The sequence below is a fragment of the Mobula hypostoma genome, chromosome 13 (genome assembly GCF_963921235.1).
Source record: "Mobula hypostoma chromosome 13, sMobHyp1.1, whole genome shotgun sequence".
Taxonomy (NCBI): Eukaryota; Metazoa; Chordata; class Chondrichthyes; order Myliobatiformes; family Myliobatidae; genus Mobula; species Mobula hypostoma.
Genome location: NC_086109.1, coordinates 83,256,472 through 83,276,581, shown reverse-complemented (window position 1 = coordinate 83,276,581; position 20,110 = coordinate 83,256,472). Strand labels below are relative to the sequence as shown.

The 20,110-nt window shown below is 38.0% G+C and overlaps 1 protein-coding gene across 3 annotated transcripts in view; it reads right to left on the bottom strand.

The window, feature by feature from the left end:
• fanci (FA complementation group I) overlaps positions 1-20,110 on the bottom strand; it is a 92,370-nt gene that overhangs the window by 17,839 nt on the left and 54,421 nt on the right. For all 3 annotated transcript variants that reach the window (XM_063066082.1, XM_063066084.1, XM_063066083.1), the window contains exons 22-29: positions 15,379-15,500; positions 13,003-13,167; positions 8,312-8,491; positions 7,963-8,129; positions 5,514-5,593; positions 5,216-5,332; positions 2,125-2,176; positions 1,499-1,626 (exon numbers count right to left, since the gene is read on the bottom strand). In XM_063066082.1, the coding sequence (XP_062922152.1) occupies positions 1,499-1,626; positions 2,125-2,176; positions 5,216-5,332; positions 5,514-5,593; positions 7,963-8,129; positions 8,312-8,491; positions 13,003-13,167; positions 15,379-15,500 (1,011 nt within the window). The remainder of the gene's footprint in view (positions 1-1,498; positions 1,627-2,124; positions 2,177-5,215; positions 5,333-5,513; positions 5,594-7,962; positions 8,130-8,311; positions 8,492-13,002; positions 13,168-15,378; positions 15,501-20,110) is intronic.

The following is a 20,110-nucleotide window of genomic DNA, read 5'->3' as shown; positions in this document are numbered from 1 at the left end:
ATAGTGAGAGAGACTAGACTCAGAGGACACAGCCTCAGAATTGAAGAATGTTCTTTTAGATATGAGAAGAAGGGGAATTTCTTTAGCTTCAGGGTGGTGAATCAGTGGAATTTACTGCCACAGATGGCTGTGGAGATAAAGTCATTGGTTATGTTTAAATTAGAAATTCAAAAGTTCTTGATTAGTAAAGGCGTCAGAAAAGTTATAGAGTGAAGGTAGGAGAATGGAGTTGAGAGGGAAAATAAATCAATCATAATCAAATGGTGTAGTAGACTCAGTGGGCCAAATGGCCTAATCCTGTTCCTATGTCTTATGGTCTAATTGCATCGATGGACATGGAGAGGGACTGTGGTCATCAAAATATCAACCAGTGGGGCTGGAGTATTTCTATCTCACCACCTCAATTTTTTATTACCTAGGACTCAGCATAGTTTACAAAACTGAAAGGATATTAGTATTTAATCTGAGGCCAACAACTTATGATCAAATTCAACCCATCAAAAATAGTAACCGTTCAGTCAGGATACCACGCTCCATGTAAAAATTTTTGTGCAAGGTGTTTAGAACTTTTGCAGTGTCAAACACACTTTCTCAAAATACTTAAAAAAATAATTCACAATAACAAGTTACTGATTGTTTTAATATTTCCAAAATATACAATGACTTTCTGAAACTATAAAATATAGAGTATGTAACTGAAGACGTACCACTGTATTGGATACACATTTATTGCTAGAACATACTATATTTATTTAGACGTGTTATTAAAATTTTAAAGTTTCTTCACATCACTTTAAAAAAAAATCTTAAATTTGCAGATATACTGGGAACCCCAATTAAATAAATGAATTAGCTTTAATACTATTAAAACCTATGTCTAAAATCCAGGAACTATTATATGCCATGATTGATACCTAAATGGTCAGACAATCTTGATAGATTTTTGCTAGTACTACCATACAATTTGAAACATTATATGATTTGAAGTCATATTTGCTGAATTTGTGGTATAAAATCCCAACAATTAGATATGTACGATTCATTCAAAATGTGAACTTAATTACTGCACGCATTATCAAAAGGCCATGATGACAGCAAAGGGAAAATTTTCCTTCTGGTTTGCAGTTACCTATTTTTGATCTTAAAACCCAATTGAAGTTTCACCATGGTTACATCAAGAGTGGAAGGAGGTCAAGTTGATTCCTATTGTATATGAAGACCAAGACGATTCAGACTATGCAAACAATCCAACTGGCTCAAAGGTCATCTCCAACAAAAAACTCTACTGGAGGTTTTCAGCAGGTCAAGCAGCATCTGTTTAAGGGGGTGGTGGGGGAGAAGGAATCTATGACATTATCAGGTTGACAATTTCTTTCTCTGCAGATGCTCAGTGACCTACAGAATGGCTCCAACAGACTGCTTCTTGCTGCAGATTTCCACATCTTCCAACTCGCATGTCTTTAGATACATTCCACGCTTCCTTGGACACAGTAAATACCTGATCAATATCGCCCAAGCGACTGTGAATGTCTCGAGATAGCTCTTGGAGCAAGCTCACTGGACTCTTACACAGAACATGTAGACTGAACATCATGCTCATCAATCCTTTACAGAATTGTACGTCTTCTGCAGATCCAACAAAACATTTTGTTATACCAAGTGTCCCCTTACAAAAATGCCAAGTCCCTTGACACATTTGAAGACTATGGACAAAACTGATCATGACAGCATTCTATTTCATTTAAGAATTCACTAAGATTTTGCTTGACCCCCATGGATAATGAGCTTAAAAGTCTAACATGCACCACCTCCTTACAGAAAATATAATCTTCTAGTAATATTTAAAGTTATTCATTAATTGCATTTATCTACAACTGTTACCTTTACAAAAAATCTTAATAAATCTAATATTACTGCTTCACATGTAACAAAAGATACACTTCAGGCAGCTTATTCACTACCACCTCTCCCACCCCCATCAATAATGATATTTTCCCATCTTAGTTGAAACTTTAACCTGTGTTCACCTTTACAAATGGCAACAGACTGGCAATTTATTTCTATCATTGTCTATCTTATCTGCAAATATTACTCCTCTCAGATTAATGTTTTAAGTATTCTTACCTAAATTACTTTCCTTGCAAATCTTTATTGTCCACATTAACATTTGAGCAAACTATCAAAAAAAAAAGGTAGCTGCGTCATTCAGTTGATAATCAATACTTTTCACTTTTCAATTAACAAATTAAGAAATAGATATCCTGGATTGCAATAAATAAACTTGCAGACATTTTATTAAAAATACAAGACCTTTTATACCCTTTTCAGCTCCAATATAATAAAACTAATGGGCTGCCAAAGGAAAGTAGCATTGCTATAGTAACATATTTAATGCACAGAAAGAAATATTAATCTGCACTGTTATTTTAAGAATATCTCTTTCGTGACTACTTTTCTGAAACTGTTCACTGTCATTGTGGTTACTATCTTTCTTAAGTACCTTATTGTTTTACCAAGTTATTTTCTTCCCTACATATTACCCATTAAAAAAAACCTGGAAGCAGAGTAGTTCTTTTTGTTTCTAACAAAATATCACTGCAATTATCCATAGGGAAAACTTGAATGGGTACCGATCTCACCTCAACCATATTCAATCACATACTGCATTAGATAAACAGATATCAACCTTGTTAAAGTGACCAGTTGGCAGTTGGGGAATTATCATAGCATACAGTCAGAAATTTCAAAAGATGAGAATAAATTACTTTATTGGACAGTTCTGAATCTTTGGAATTCTCCATCACCAAGTCTCTGGAAGGTTAGGAAATTTGGAAAGCTAATTGAACGTTGACCATTATTGCAAGGGTTATGGGATATAAAAGTAGGAACATTTCCATGCAACATTACAGGATGCTGGTGATTCAACATGCGGTGTATCACATACATTCAAGGCCCGATGGCCAAAGCTCTAAGTTTGCAAGTCCACTGGGTAAGTGTCAGGCCTATGTCCATGAATCCAATGCAGGCGGGAAGCCCAGCCTGTCCTGGGGTCAGAGGACTGTCTGTGTGAATGGGTGAGTGGGTGGATGGGAGGGAGAGAGGGAGGACAGGGACTTGTTTTGTTGCAGTTACTCTGCTGAACATTGTGGACATGCTGTGTTGGGGCCAGAATGTTTGGCAACACTTGCGGGCTGCCCCCCAGCACACTTAGGTTGTGTTGGCTGTTAACCGAAACAGCTCACTTAACTGTACGTTTCAAAGTACACGTGACAAATAAATGAATGTTGATCAGTTTTGGTCTTCATATCGATGGCAGGATTGTGTTTGCACTGGAGACCATTTACAGAGGAATTATTAGGTTGATTCCTGAGATGAAGGGGTTGACATTTGAAGAGCAATGCAAACTGGGCCTCCCCTCTAGTAAAACACCAATAATACAGCAATTGATTGTTCAGAAGTCTTGATGGCCTGGCATCTGCCTCATTCATTAGCCAGGAATAGGAGCTGGTGGGGGGGTGGGAGGCAGAGTGCAAGCAGGGTCCAGGAGAGTAAAGAGTTAAATTTGATTCCATCCTGTCATACACTAAAATGTGTAGCACAGAATGGAAGCTTGCAAGACAAAATGGTGTTAGTCTGGAATATTGGAATTATTAACCCTCCATGCAAATAAAAAAATTCTTTTTCACCCTTTTTGTTTACATGTCATATAGTTAAAATATATAACGTTTCAAGTGAGCACAACAAGTTTAAAGAGAGCGGGGAATGAACAACTGCTTTGGACTCTGACTCAAGATCCTGGCTCCAGCAGCAAATCTATTCACCCACGGTCCAGACCTCGGACCCTGTCTCAGACCGTAATGAATTTTCTCCCCCCCATAAAGTTTATAAGAAGCAATCGACAGCAATGTTTTATAAACTTAAGAGCACTAGTCTATAGCCCAAAGAGTAGATAATGGTGGGAAACATGTTCTTGTACTCTTGCTCTCTCTTAAAGACCATTACTCACTAGTTCTCAAAACTGTGGTTCTCTTGAACTTCCTGAAAAAATATTTTTGTTACAGCCCACTAAGAGGTTGAGCCAAGGTCTGGACCATAGATGAATAGTTTTGCTGCTGAAGGAACTGAAATACTTGTTTATTCGCCACACTCTTAAAATTGACTGTGCTAACTGGAAAATTTATTGTATTTATTGTGACAAGTTTTAAAAGTGAGAAGAATTGTGTTTTCTGCATGGAGGGGTAATTAGGAATGTCCACTGAAAGGCAGATTTGTTACCATTTTTACTAAACCTACTTCTATCACCACAGGCAAACACAAATACATAATATGGACAATATAACACCAATTGCTTTTACTAAGTTATCAAGCCCTTTAACATTAATTATCTTAGAGATTTCATATAATCTTCATTTTATTGGCAACCTTGAGTCTCGCACACTTGTAGTACAGTTTCAAGGAGTCTGATTATCATTCTATGTACCATTACACCAAATTTCCATTGTTTGTAACTTCCAGAAAACTAAACAGATGGTGAAACTGTGGGATTCAATGCCACGGATGGCCATGGAGGCCAAGTCCTTGGGTATATTTAAAGTGGAGTTTGATAGGTTCTTGATTCGGAAGGATGCTGAAGGGTATGGGGAAAAGGCAGGAGAATGGGATGGAGAGGGATAATAAATCAGCCATGATGGAACAGCAGAAAAGACTTGACAGACCGAATGGCCTAATTCTGCCTCTGTGTCTTATGGTCTTAAGGTGACCTTGTGATTATTTGTCTCTGGCACCAAGGTTCAAATCCAAACTAGAAGATGAAACTCCTCTGTACTGTGGCTTATTGCAGTCCAGTTTTTCAGCAGGATGTGGCTACAGCACTCAGCGGTCTTAATTACAATTGCCCTTACAGAGCAAAATTACTCAATTATTAAGATGGGCTCCTGCAGAAGCCAGAAAATCTTTGCACATATATGTACGAAGTTATCTCTTATCTCAAGACTATTACAGAAGGTTAGATTAAATGATGGGAATAGCTTCTTCTGTTTGAACTATCTGACACGTTAGTGCTGAACAAGTACTATGAGAACATTTCACTCCCTATTTCTAACATTCATCTCCTTGATCACAAAACAATAAGGAAAATAGAAACGTGCTTTTGTTTCGATGCTCTAACTCACTGGTGAGGAACTAGAAACAGCTGTCATACTTAATGTTTACATACTTGTTCAGATGTTGGTTCTAATAGCCGGGAGAGTGTTGACAATATGCTCACTAAAAGCTGTGCTTCCTTGCTGTTAAAATCCTCTTCACTTCCATTCAGTTGTGTCACAAGAGATCTCTGGCAGCAAATGGAACAGAACAAAAATCTTTTTTATTTTCCATTTGCTGATCGCATTAAAGGGTAATCACACATTCACAATTAGAACCATAAATATGATCTATTTACTACATACTGTTGCAGGGGTACAAGTATGCTATAGGAAGATAAACAGCCTTAATTTGAAAGCAGCACTACTCACTTGGAACTGTCTGATGTGGAAAGCTGCTTTCTCGGTAATATTGATGCTCTCCTGCTCTTCTTCTCCATCACTCATCACATCTAAATATAAAATTCACAAAACAGTTTGCCCTTCATTTTTTCCTTTCCAAAAGGAATAATGTTTTAAAAACATAGCTGATATACACTCTCATTAATTAATCTTCAAGAAGCCAATGGGAATATTTGGTATTTCCAAAATACTTACAACTTTGGTCAGGTGCATATTTCTCATAATATTGGTCCTTCAGACATTTTCTTTCCACATACTGGAAACTGGGTGTGAAATTATTCCATCAGAGTAACCAAAGGTGGAATGCAGAGAACACACACAAGAGATTCTGCAGGTGCTAGAAGTCCAGAGCAACATACAAAAAAACACTGGAAAAGCTCAGCAAGTCAGGCAGGATCCATGCTAAACAGGCACCGTTTTGAGCTGATACCCTTAACCAGGGCTGGAAAGGAAGAGGGAGGTAGTCAGAGTAAGAAGATGGGGATTGAGATAGAAGTACAAGCTGGAAGATGATAGATGAAGCCACATAAGGGGGAAGGTGGGTAGAGTTTTTTGGGGGGGGGGGAAAGAGGGGAATGAAGTAAGAAGCTGAAGAGTTAGTTTCATTTATACCGACCCAATAACATTCTTTGTTCTCAAATACAGATCAAATTATTTCACTATTTTATTAAAAGGGAAACTCAGTTAAACTTAGATCTAGTTGCAGTTTGAGCACGGCTGTGACCTTTTCTTTTTCTATCTTGTTTAGTTCTTGCCCAATCCCAAAAACATTCTTATGATTTAATCCTCAATTCACAGCTCATAACTCCAAGTAAGCATTTTTTTTAAATTTGAGAAGGGGTAATTAATGTTCACAGGTTCTGAAAAGAAAGGTTTCTTTTTATATTGCTTGTCAGTTGTGGAAGTAGTGTATGAAAGAAAGATAAAGTTAATAAGCCAAATATTTCACCACCCTAAAATACTAGGCAACAATGAAATATTAACACAAGTGATTCTACAGATTTTGAAAATTCAGAGTAAAACGCACAAAATGCTAGATGATCAGGCAGCTTCTATGAAAATGAATAAACAGTTGTCATTTCAAGCTGAGACCCTTCATCAGGACTGGAAAAGAAGGGGCGAAATGCCAGAATAAAAAGGTGGAGTGGAGGTGAAGGAAGATAGCTAGAAGGTGATACGTGATGCCTGGTTGGTGAGAAAGGTAAAGGGCTGGAGAAGAAGGACTCTTAGACAGGAGAGGAGAGTTGACCACAGAAGAAAGGGAAATGGGGGGGGGGGGAAAGAAAGAAAATTACCAGAAGGAGAAATCAATGTTCATGCCATCAAGTTGGAGGCTACTTAGATGGTAAATCAGGTGTTTTTTCTCCATCAGGAGAGTGGCCTCATCTTGGCAGACAAGGAGGCCATGGACTGAAATGTCGGAATGGAGATAGTTATTAAAATGACAGGCCACTGGGAAACTTCATTTTTAGTGGGTGGAGCAGAGGTGCTCAACAATGCAATCTTTCTTACCAATGTAAATGAGGCCATATTGAGAGCACCAGATACAATAGATGATCCCAACAGATTCACAGGTGAAGTGTTGCCTCACCTGGAAGGCCTGTTTGGTGCCCTGAATGGAGGTGAGTGGGCAGATGCAGCATTTCTCTTGCTTCCCGGGATATGTGCTATAAGGGAGATTAGTGGGGAAGGACGAGTGGAACATTATTTGCATAAAGAACAGCTCACATGGAACTCCAAGTCAACAGCAAGCAGTCAAATGAAAACTAGAAAACTAAATGAATGTTATTGAACAACTTCAGACATAATCAAATTTGCTAACACAAAGCAAATATACAGAGCAGCCACATATTACAGCTTTGACCCATCTTCAAATTTAAGTCACCACTCTTCTGCTGAGAGCTTTTACTTGGAAAGGAAAATGGGAACCAAATGCAGCAATGGGATGACGCAGAAAAACATGGCTGTCTGTGTGTTGGAGGAACAGCAGTAACCACACACTCACACATATACAGATGCGATAACATTAACAGAAGGAAAGCAAAGAAAACAACCTCGCAATATCACAATAGTGCATCAAAGTCTCAGTCGATTTGGGGTTTGAGCCCATAATCTTTCAAAAACACAAAAAGAACATTTTTGAAATGAGCCAAATGTTAACTATTAGGTAGCTGCTCATTAATTTAATTTATATGGTGATCACACACTTTAATATTAATGAATCACTTAAATTAGTATCTGTATTCTAGGGGACTACAACATTAAAACTTTCAACATCTGACTGGATTTCTTGATTCATCTGCTGATCCAGTCTGGCGATCACATTGCCTTGAAATCGATATCAAATAGGGACCCAATTCGGTTCATAAACTATGAAGGTTTGTTGCAAGCAATAAAAATTATGGGCATGTCTACTGACCTATTGCAATGAAGAACTGTTGAATCTTGTTTTGATATCTGTGTTGCACTGTGTTAAATATGCGCAGTAACCCGTCCAAACATAGCAATGAAATAGTTCTCCCTCTCTCTTTCTTTCCAGATTCTTCCACTGCTGATGGAATTGAAGTATACCTCCAGAGCAGAACACTGATGTACAACAAATAAATAAATGCTGGTAATCACACAAGTTGCATCTTTTCTCAACAATAGAATTTCAATATTTGCAACTACCATTACAGCCAGAAGTCAAAGATAATTATATAAATGTGCTCTGGAAAAGATAATGCAATATTATTGAATTCTGTGGATGTGCAAAGATGTTGCTTTACCGAGTAATGTCACAAAGATATTTGAATGTTTTCTCAGGATTTTGCCCATCTGGTCCATCTGTCTGTCCCGTCTCTTCAAGTTGCTGTACTTTCTGTAGAGCCATGCTTACGGCGTAACGCATGAACTCATTATTAGAGCGCAAAATAGACAAACTCTCCTCACGGCTCAGTGCATTGTCTCTGAACAAAAAGAGAAAGAAACATCCGATTAGAAATTTACAAAAAATGATGTTTGGTAACATGCAGTCAATTTTATTGCTGGGAGTCCTAAATTATTTAGGTAGGTTAATGGTTTCAAGGGATATATTAAGAAGGAAGATAAATGGAGGTGATGTTCAGATCTGGCCTAAGCTAAAGAGCTCACACTTGTCCAAATGTTACTGATCCTGGGCAAATACTGAACACAACAGGGGATTTTTGGGAAATTAACAGCACTTCATGCCTGATGGGCAATCAAGTAAAAAGCGTCATTCTTCAGCATTACTCTTATAGATATAAAAGTTTGATGTCAAATTGCTCCCACTATGTGAAAATAGGTGCTCTCAATACAGAAAAGAAGTTGGAATTCTAGAATTAAGCTTGGAACTTTTGTGATCATGGAGAGAGAAAGTTGAGCTGCTTCCTCCTTACTAGCCATAAAATGCTCAAGACTACGCACACTGTGTCAACCAAGCACAAGATCAGATTGGGATGGCCTCTAACGAGGAGCAATCTGCCACAATTTTCATCTGGAGCAAATACCACAAATTATAAATTATCTTTGAAAGTGATGACTTGTCTTCAAGGTCTAGTCTCAGTACGGTAAAGACCATAAGGGAGTTGAGGTTGGGTGATGGAGAAAGTTGTTTTTCAATGCTAGAGTCCAATGAGTGAGAGAACATTGGCTGGAGCTGTAGTCACACTGGTGTTCACAGAATTGAACGTACAAGGTTGAGAATAATCAGCAGGCAGATTTTGTGACTGGAATCAGAACCAGTATCACTGGCCTGTCATAAAATGTTTCTGCAGCAGCAGTATGGTGCAATACATAATGTAAAGAACTATAAATTACAATCTGAAATATATTTAAATTAGTGCAAAATGAGAGCAAACAAAAGAAAAAAAAATATTGAGGTAGTGTTCATGGGTTGGTTCATGTCCATTCAGAAATCTGAAAGCAGAGGGGAAGAAGTTGTTCCTAACTTGCTGAGTGTGTGTCTTCAAGCTCCTGTATGGCTGCCTTGATGGTAGTAATTAGAAGAGGGAGTGCCTTGGGCGAAGGGGGTGGAAGGGCCTTTAATGATGGACGCTGCCTTTTCAGGCATCATCTTTTCAGCAGGTTTTTGGATCTGGGGTGTAAGAGGGCTAGTGTCTATGATTGAATTGTCTGAATTTGCAACGTTCTGCAGCTTTTTCTGATCCTGTGCAGTGGTCCCTCCATAATCAGGCATTAATGTAACCAGTTAGAAAGCTCTCCCTGGTAGACTTAGTTATCATACGAAGGCTCTTCAAACTCCTAATGAAATATAGCCGCTGTCATGCCTTCTTTGTCATGCATCAATATATTGGGCCCAGGATAGTTCTCAGAGATGATGACACCCAGGAACTTCAAGCTGCTCACCCTTACTGACCCCTCAATGAGGACTGCTGTGTGTTCCCTCCACTTCCCCTCTAGAAGCCCACAATCAATTCCTTGGTCTTACTGACCTTGATGCAAGGCATGTGACACCACTCAACCAGTCAATCCACCGCATTCCTGTACATTTCCTTGTCATCTTCTGAAATGCTGCCAACAATAGTTGTGTCTAGCAAATTTATAGATGGCATTTCAGTTATGCCTAGCCACACAATTGTGGGTGTTGGTGTGAATATCTGGATAGCAAAGATGCATATATCCGGATGTTCTTTATTGACTGCAGCTTGGCACTCAGAACCACAACCCCTCAAAACTATCAACAAGCTTCAAGAGCATGGCCTCAATAGCTCCCTGTACAACTGCACCCTCAATTTCCTCGCTTGCAGACCCCAGTCAGTTCAAATTGACAACAACATCTCCTCCAGTCTCCATCAGCATTGGTGCACCACAAGGCTGTGTGCTTTGCCCCCTGCCTGACTTGCTTTACACTTATGACTGTGAGGCTAAACACAGTTCCAATGTCATATTTAAGTTTGTTGAATCAAAGGTAGCAACAAATCAGCATATAGGAGGTAGACTGAAAATCTGGTTGAGTGGCGCCACAACATCCTCCTACTCAATGTCAGCAAGAATAAGGAACTGATTACTCATTTCAAGCTGAGGAAACCAGAGGTCCAGAAGCCAGTCCTCAACAGGGTATCAGAGGTAGGGAGGGTCAGTAACTTTAAATTCCTTGGTGTTTGCCATTTCAAAGACACGTGGGTGTAATTAGCAGCGTGGGTTCATTGGGCTGGAAAGGCCTGTCTCAGACCTCCCACCTCTCCCGGAAGTGCCGGGAGTCACCCACATATGAATAGTGGCTCCCTGATGCCCGCAAATTATATACAATATCACGGAAATCAATTTTTTTTTTTTGAGAGCGAGCGAAAGCAAGTGAGAGCGAGAGCGCGCGCGAGCGAAAGCAAGCGAGAGAGAGCGCGCGAGAGAAAGCAAGCGAGAGCGACCACGAGAGAGAGAGCGAGAGCGCGCCGTGGCAGTGTTCCAGGATAAAAAAAGAAAATATAAAACGTACGTCACCCCAGACTACACTAAAGTATACCCCTGCCTAATAGGGGTCAAAAATAATGACAATGTTGCTCACTGCACTGTTTGCAACAGTGACTTTTCTATTGCCCATGGTGGGTTAAGACTGTAAAAGACATGCTGAGGTGAGTTTAACAGGTGTCATTCGATCATTAGCATAGCTAACGTTATTTAAACTAGCTGGCTAGCTGCTAAGGAGCTACTCTATTGCAGACATCCCACCTCTCCCGGAAGTCTCCCGCAAATTAATGGTGCTACCTCCCCGAAATCAGTTTTTGCAGGGTGGGATGTCTGCTGTCTCCGTGCTGTATCTCAAAATAAAATAAATAAATTTGGGTTACGGGTCTAGACTCAGTGCCTGGATGTGTACAGGAAAAGGTGTGTTTGACAGGACAACATACCAAATGCTTGCCAGTCAGTTTAAGAGCAAATCTTTTACAATTCAGATGAAGGCCTTCTGATGTCTTAGAAGCCATTTTACCCTAAGTTAAGACAACTAACTTTAACTTATGGATCAGTATTGCATTAAAAAAATAAACAATCCCTTCAAGAGATAAATGGAAAGTAATTGAGGGGAAAATTATAGCTCATGAGTTTTAAAAATAAATGTTTCATTGAGCACTCACAGGGAACTATATTTGCATTCAGAAATTTGCTGGGGAGAAACAACTGTTCTGCTAATTGTCATAACAAAGTGTTATAATTCAACTGGAAAAAGTTAATGTACAAGAGATTTAAGAACTGGGGAATGGCATTTTCAAATCAAGTACTCAGATGCAGTTCATCTTAAAATCATTATAAGCACTGTTACCAGAAAAATACACAGCAAGTTACAGTAAAATGAATTATTCACATATTGGATGGTAACAAAGAAAATGACAGATTAATATTTCAGATGGAATCCTTCAGTACAATGTTTCCCAGTTGCCTTCCCAATTTTATTCATATGTATTTCAAAGTTAACATTCAGAGTTCTCAATTATGCACTAATATAAAATTGTCTTAGATGGAAATCCCTAAATCACTGATGCGTTCTTCAAAGCATACAAATGTATGTTTCTAAACTTAGTACCTTCAGCTCTTGATATTTGGGTTTCACAGAGTTAGTGTCATTTCCAGAGCAAAGTTGCTGCATTCAGCTCATAACACACTTACTTTAGTGCATAAGCAGCAAAGAAGAGCTAAAGAATTGAGGCTATCATATTGTCATTATAAGACCTCATTATTAGGCCACTTGGCCCATCAAGTCTGCCCTGCCATTCTATCATGGCTGATTCATTATCCCTCATTCTCCTGCCTTCTTCTCATAATCTTTGATGCCCGTACAAATCAGTCTCTGCTTTATATAAGCTACGCACATCAAAGTTGCTGGTGAACGCAGCAGGCCAGGCAGCATCTCTAGGAAGAGGTGCAGTCGACGTTTCAGGCCGAGACCCTTCGTCAGGACTAACTGAAGGAAAAGCTAGTAAGAGATTTGAAAGTGGGAGGGGGAGATACCGCTTCCTAGAGATGCTGCCTAGCCTGCTGCGTTCACCAGCAACTTTGATGTGTGTAGCTTGAATTTCCAGCATCTGCAGAATTCCTCGCGTCTGCTTTATATATTTGACTTGGTTTCCACAGCCATCTGTGGCAATGAATTCCACAGATTTACCACTCTCCGACTAAAGAAATGCTTCATCTCTTTTCTAAAGGGACATCCTGTATTCCTAATACATAGAAATGTTCGAAAACCAACAAATCTTTGTGTTCATAACCTATTCCTCATAAATCATGCAGCATGCATTCTATTTTGAAGAGCATGCTGTTAAAGTGTATAACATTCATTTTCAAACATCAATATATGTTTTTGATTGGTTTCAGAATAAATATAAAGATTACAACACAGCATAATGTTCATATTTCCATAGCCTGGAAAATTCTCATTCATGTACAAGTATTTTCTAGCAGATGCAGGAATTCCCTTCTGTGGGGTTATTGCTCAGGTCTCTACTACCTGAAAAGTGCTGTCAGCAAGCTAGAGACGAAACTGAAGGTTAGAAGACTCCTCGTTGTTTTATTGGATGAGAGAGATTTGCCTTTTCCAGATTTCTCTTTTAGAAGTTCGGAAAGCTTATGGTAACAGTTGAAGAGACTTATAACATCTTCAAACCGATTTGCACTACAACAAGAAGATAAACAATTTTAGTTTCTTAGTCTAAAGATAATAGGCTTCAAAAACACAAAGTGTTATTCATTGCATCCAGGAACAATAAAATAGATTACCAAGCAAAGAAAATTCAGTGGTGTGTCAAGGCACCGTAATGCAATTTGTCAACAGCTCTTTTGACTAGAACTATGTCCTCCAAGTCAGTATTACCTGAATTCAAAGCTTCAGGCACTAATGATGCACCATACTCATTTTCCACAGCATACTGCACCACTGCAGAGTTCAGAAAGGGAAGTTGAAAGAAAATCCAGGAGCAAGGCGGAAGTTGTTCAGGAGGGGTGTAGGTGTGCACGGGGGCGTGGGTGGAAAGGAGAGGTGGGTAGTCAGGTCACTGGAATGGGTGCCCAGTTGTAGACGGGAATCATGGATCATAATGTGAGGCAGGGTGGGAGGTGGAAGAAGGGCAGAGTGGCAGTGATAGAGGCCACAAATTGGGTGGGATATGATGATGGATCTCAACAGAATAATGGTGTTCAAGGGACCAGAAAAAGATGTGGAGTTATGGTTACACAAGAAAGGAAAGTAATAAATAAAGGATGCTGTGACGTCAGCTTCAAGGGAGTAAGTTAAAAATAAACATTGCTATAGAAACATTAATGCTATTAAAGCCCTATTGCGTTCTGAGGATGCAAAACAACAGCTGTCCTCAGAACCACATGGGTCAAATAATAATGCTGCAGTGCTCCAAATAAGGGTTTTACAAGAAAACATTGGTCTCTTTGTATGCAACTGACGTGGAAAATAGATCATCAGCACAAGTGCACTTCACAGCAGAAATACCTGGTTCAATTTCTGGAGTCATATAGTTTGGTCCAAACACTGTGATTAAATTACAGAACATTTATTTGTATAGAATTGAGTACCAGAATTTCTATACTATCATGCATCTGTAATCATGCTTTGTAGTTTTTTGAAATTATAAAGATATTTGAAATAATTGCTTAAAGCTCCAGATAAAAGGCGATTACAGAGTCATAATTATACAACACCACAGCACATAAAACAGCCCTTCAGCCTATGAAGTCGTGCCAACATTTCAGTCAATTCTGAGATTAATCTAACCCATCCCCTCCATATAGCCTTCCATTTTTCTTTCATCCATGTACCCTACTAAGGGTCTCTTAAATGTCCCTTAGATGAAATGCACTCATCGCTGGCTGCGAAAAAAGAAACTACCTCCAACATCCCTTCTATACTTTCTGCCAATCACCTTAACATTTTATTTCCTTTATGACTCCAAATGCAACACATCATCGGTGGTATAGTTGCAACATTACCACACACTTGTACTATCTACATTGTTGCTTTGACGTTATCATTGCTAAGTATGATTATATTTTATTCATAGTAGGGGTTATTAATTTAAATGGAATGGTAGATGCCAGGAGTACAAGATCTGGTTGACTTTCAATATCTTAGAATGAAGATATGTTCATCAGATATAATGTTAACAATAACTAAGAAAGACTAACACATCATTGTACAAATTCCTGCTCTAATTGTTTACTGTCACAACACAAAAGGTAATTGCACTGAGCTCTTGGAAGTAACAATCTAAGCAAATATAAATTCAAAGCATATTTATAAAAAAATAGATTACTGAAAGCAACACAAAAAGTGGCACATGCAAAATGATAGTGCTTTGCCGGATTAAAGAAACATCAGACGATGGATTTAGAAACATTTATAATTTACAACAAAATGACAACTCAAAACAAAAAAAAAACAAGCATTTTTTATGGTTTAAAGGCTATTTAAACTGTTAAGAGCTTACAAGCATAAAACAGTACAAGTACACATCTTCCAACATCAGGTTGAATATTTTCAAATATAGGCACATGTTAAAAGTTACAAAACCTCCCATATACAATTTGCAAAACAAAAATTAGAAACCAGAAAAGCTGAGTCTCACATTCAAAGCCTTTCCTATTTACATAATGGATCTCAGGTTGCTTCAGAATGTGTCAATTCAAGTTCCATTGCAGAACTTGATAACATAAGCTGGGCTAATGGTTTCAAAGTGCTACACAGCAACTACTGCATGCAGTGTCTAGTGATCTTAAAACAAGCTGTGTCTCTGTCTGGCCTACTAATTCAGCTGAATTTAAAAGATTAATTACTTTTAATTAATTACACGTAACCACTATGACTTCAGTGGCATACCTGTAGTTGCCGGTCATAAAGTTGTACTCCATCAGAACTTCGAAGACTCCCATTACAAGAACAGCATAGATATTATTTTTAATTCCTACATTGGACGTTAATGAAAAATCTGCTGATTTGTCCTGAAAGGAGGTTTGAAAAAGAAGGCATGAGAAAATTTTGAACAATAAATAAAATTTTCTTACATGAAGCAATTAAACAGTGGTTCAATCAAATACTGGAAACTGATTAGAAAAGTGGAAACACTGCACTTTTCTGAAGAGTGAATTCTCTGATTAGATGTAGTCATCATGATTACCCAACGATATAGACAGACTGGATTTAAATGCCAAGGTACGTATATCCAAGTTTATAGGTGATAGTGAATTGGGCAGCAGATACTGTAAGTGGAGAAATTAATTTAAAAATTGGCAACTGCAGTTCAAATGTGAATCCAGTCCACGACTGCTGGAATAATGGTGGAGTGAAACCTATAAGAAGCATGGGAGGTAAAAGGTGAATAAAAGGTTTAGGAGTCCATGCACATCAAGGCAGGCTTAAAAGAGAAAATATAATGAAAAATATTAACGGGCAGATGAACGTCATTGAAATACGTGACAAATTTATAACCACGTGTCACTGCTGCAATTATATAGAATGCTAATAAGTGGATTTTAATAATATACATTTAAACTATATTAGTTTAGGGCACCTCAACTTACACAAGCTTCGGTTTTGAAAAAGGCCAGTGATTGTTTATCAAGATGACGTTAGGAATAAAAAAATGGTGTCAACCTGGGTTCCACTCAGCCACACTGAAGAGACCAAGCTGTGTTGTGATCAAAATATTTAAATTAATAAACAGAAATTGACAGAGCAATTTGGTAATGATTCATTTTCAGTAATGTAATTCAAAATAGTTTTAAAATCTGAACTGTGCTGTATGCAGACAACAGGACAGCAACTCAGAAGGTTGCAAAATGCTTTGCAGTGATAATGAAGGTGAAATAATAGCTATTCATAAAACCGACAGCATCCACAGATTTGGAAGCTGTAATGGTTGTAACCTTCACTACTATAATCAACTTAGAATTGCTTAAACCGATTTGAATTTTACTTGTATACACGTTGGTTCTTTTTTAATAAGGTGAGACGTGGAAAGGTGTTGGTATTGGACAGTGTAAATTAATATATAGGTTCAGCAAGAAATTTGGAAAGCAAATATTAAGTGGCGTTTACTACAAAACAGCTTGAGCACAAGAGCAGACACCTTGCTCTGCTTATACAAGGTCCTGCTGTGAACAGGTCTGCCTTATTCATGAAGGATACACTTGCAGCTGATCACGCACCTCTGAAACTATCAATTAAATTCACTGACGTAATTTTCAGTGCTAGACAATGGAGGTTCAATTCCACTTTACTTCAGGATTCAAATTTTACCAATTTTATTAAAGAACAGATTGATTTTTTCTTTTCAACTAATTCTACGGATGAAATCTCCAGTGGAATATTGTGGGATACTTTTAAAGTATATATTCCTGGGCAAATTATTTCATATTCTGCTGGATTGAAAAAACGAATTAATAATGAAATATGTACATTGGTTGATAATATTAAAGAAATTGATAAAAAGCATTCTGTTGCTCCTATTTAGAATTCTATAAAAAGAGGGTTGAACTTCAGATGCAACATAATTTGTTATTAATTTCCCCGATTGAAAATCATTACTTAAAACTAAGATCCAATTTTATATACATGGTGATAAATCGGATAAATTATTGGCAGACCAACTGAAAGCTGCTTCGGCTAAACGTTTGATTAGTAAAGTTTCTAAGCGGGATGGTACCTTGATGGTTGATCATGACGAAATTAATAAATCTTTTCAAGAATTTTATACCTCTGTATATCAATCGGAATTTCCTGAAGAGTCTACCATTATGCATGATTTTTTAAGGAAATTGAGCATTCCAAAATTACCACTTAATGAACGTTTAGAACTAGATGCATCCATTACGCAAGATGATAATTAAGAAATCAATTTTTGCGATGAATACTGGAAAAGCACCAGGTTTGGATGGATTTATAGTAGATTTTTATAAATCTTTTTCAAATTTACTTTTACCATGGCTATGTAAAATTTTTAAGGATGCCTTACTTGTAGGTAAATTACCACAATCCTTTTATGAAGCACCCATTTCTACATTCCTTATTGATTGTGCATCATATCTTTGTTGAATGTAATTCCAAATTTTTTTCTAAAATAATAGCAAATAGATTGGAAAAGGTACTGCCACAAATTATTTCTAATGATCTGACAGGATTTATTAAAAATCACTTTTCGTATTTCAATGTTAGGAGATTAATGAACATTGTATATACTCCTTCATCTAAAGTTCCGGAATGTGTTATTTCACTTGACGCCGAGAAGGCGTTTGACAGAGTTGAATGGAAATATTTATTTAATGTGCTTGAGAGATTCAACTTTAGCCCAAAATTTATTTCTTGGATTGAATTGATATATCATTCACCTTTGGCTTCCGTAGTTACCAATAATCAGAGATCCCCCTTTTTCAGGCTTTTCAGAGGTACTAGACAGAGTTGTCCGTTAAGTCCTTTGTTATTTGATATAGCTTTGGAACCCTTGGCAATTGCCTTTCATGATTCAACCAATATATTTGGAATTACTCGTGGGAAGGAGACACATAAGGTATCATTGTATGCAGATGACTTGTCACTATACATCTCTAACCCAGAGAAATCCATCCCGTAGTTTATCACTACCAGCTCAGTTTAGTAGTTTTTCTGGTTATAAATTAAATCTTAATAAGAGTGAGCTTTTTCCATTAAATATGCAAGTTCCAATTTATAGACAATTACAATTTGAATTAATTACTGATTATTTCACTTATTTGGGTGTCAAAATTACTAAAAAATATAAAGATCTATTTAAAGTTAACTTTCTACCCTTAATTGACCATATTAAACAATTGTTTACTAATTGGTCCCCACTGTCCTCATCATTGATTGGTCGAATTAATGCTATTAAAATGACTGTTTTACCTAAATTTCTGTATTTATTTCAAATGGTACCAATTTTTAATCTCCAAATCCTTTTTTGATATTATTGATTCTAAAATTTCTTCATATATATGGCAGAATGAAAATCCTAGATTGAGCAAGAAATATCTACAGAAATCAAAAAAGGACGGTGGTTTAGCTCTACCGAATTTTAGATTTTATTATTGGGCAATCAATATCCGATATTTAATGTTTTGGACGCAAGACTGGGATGAAACTCATTGTCCACGACCTGGAGGGCGAGTCTGTGCAGGGGTTCTCATTAGCTTCTATTTTAGGAGCTTTGCTCCCCTTTGCATTAACCAAACTGAACAAACAAATAATTAATCCAATAATTAAACATACAATACAAATATGGTTTCAATTTCGCAAATTTTTTGGATTGAATGAATTTATCTAGTCCTATTATATCTGATTTTTTTCTTTCAACCTTCTAGAATTGATTGTTTTTTCCATATGGAAAACGAGGGGAATAGTGTGCTTTTGTGATTTATCCATGGATAATTGTTTCATGTCGTTTGAACAATTATCTAATAAATACAAGTTGCCTAGCTCAGCGGTCCCCAACCACCAGGCCGCAAAGCATGTGCTACCAGGCCGCGAGGAAACGATATGATTTGGCGATAGGAGTCAGCTGCACCTTTCCTCATTCCCTGTCACGCACTATTGAGCTTGAACGCATGCAAGGTCATTACCCACGCGTCATCCATGTCAGCGCAGGAAGGAGATCAACTCCTCGAGCTTGCAAATGACGGAAGGCTGAAAAGCATGTTTGACATAACATCTCTGCCGGCATTCTGGATCAAAGTCAAGGCGAAATATCCTGAGATAGCCATGAAAGCACTGAAAACATTGCTTCCATTTCCAACATATCTCTGCAATGAATGCAATGAAAACTAAATTACGGAATAGACTGGACATGAGGAACCCCCTTCAAGTATTGCTGTCTCCCATTACCCCTCGATAGGACCGTCTTGTTGCAGGGAAACAGGCCCAGGGCTCCCACTGATTCAGTGATATTGGTGTGTTGCAATGATTTTATATGTTCATACAGGGAAAATGTGCTGTGTGTTTAATATCCAAACGTTACTTAAAATGTTATGATGCTATTGACTTACTTATATAACCATATAACAATTACAGCACGGAAACAGGCGATCTCTGCCCTTCTAGTCCGTGCCAAACTTAACTCTCACCTAGTCCCACCCACCTGCCCACAACCCTCCATTTCCTTCCTGTCCATATACCTGTCCAATTTTTCTTTAAATGATAATATCGAACCTGCCTCTACCCCTTCGACTGGAAGTTCGTTCAACACTTACTTCAAGCTCCCCTGTCCTCCCCTGATAATTGACTTATCACTATATTCATGCGAGGAAAATATGAGCTGTGTGTTTAATATTAAATTCGTTAGATAAACCCTTTTAGAAACGAAATTGAGTGTATTAACCACTTATCAGTTATATTCCGGTCGTGATTAACACCACTCCCCGGAACAGAATCGCCAAAAACAATTTGCAAAAAAAAAATCAGCATGTACACGCATGCACACTGGTGCCCGCGCAAGGGTTCATGGTCATTGTAGTCTTTCTTAGAGTAAATACAACGCATTTGACTGCTACTCTTGTCCGTTGGCAACCCTACCCCCCCACCCCCGCCCCCACCGGGTCGGCCG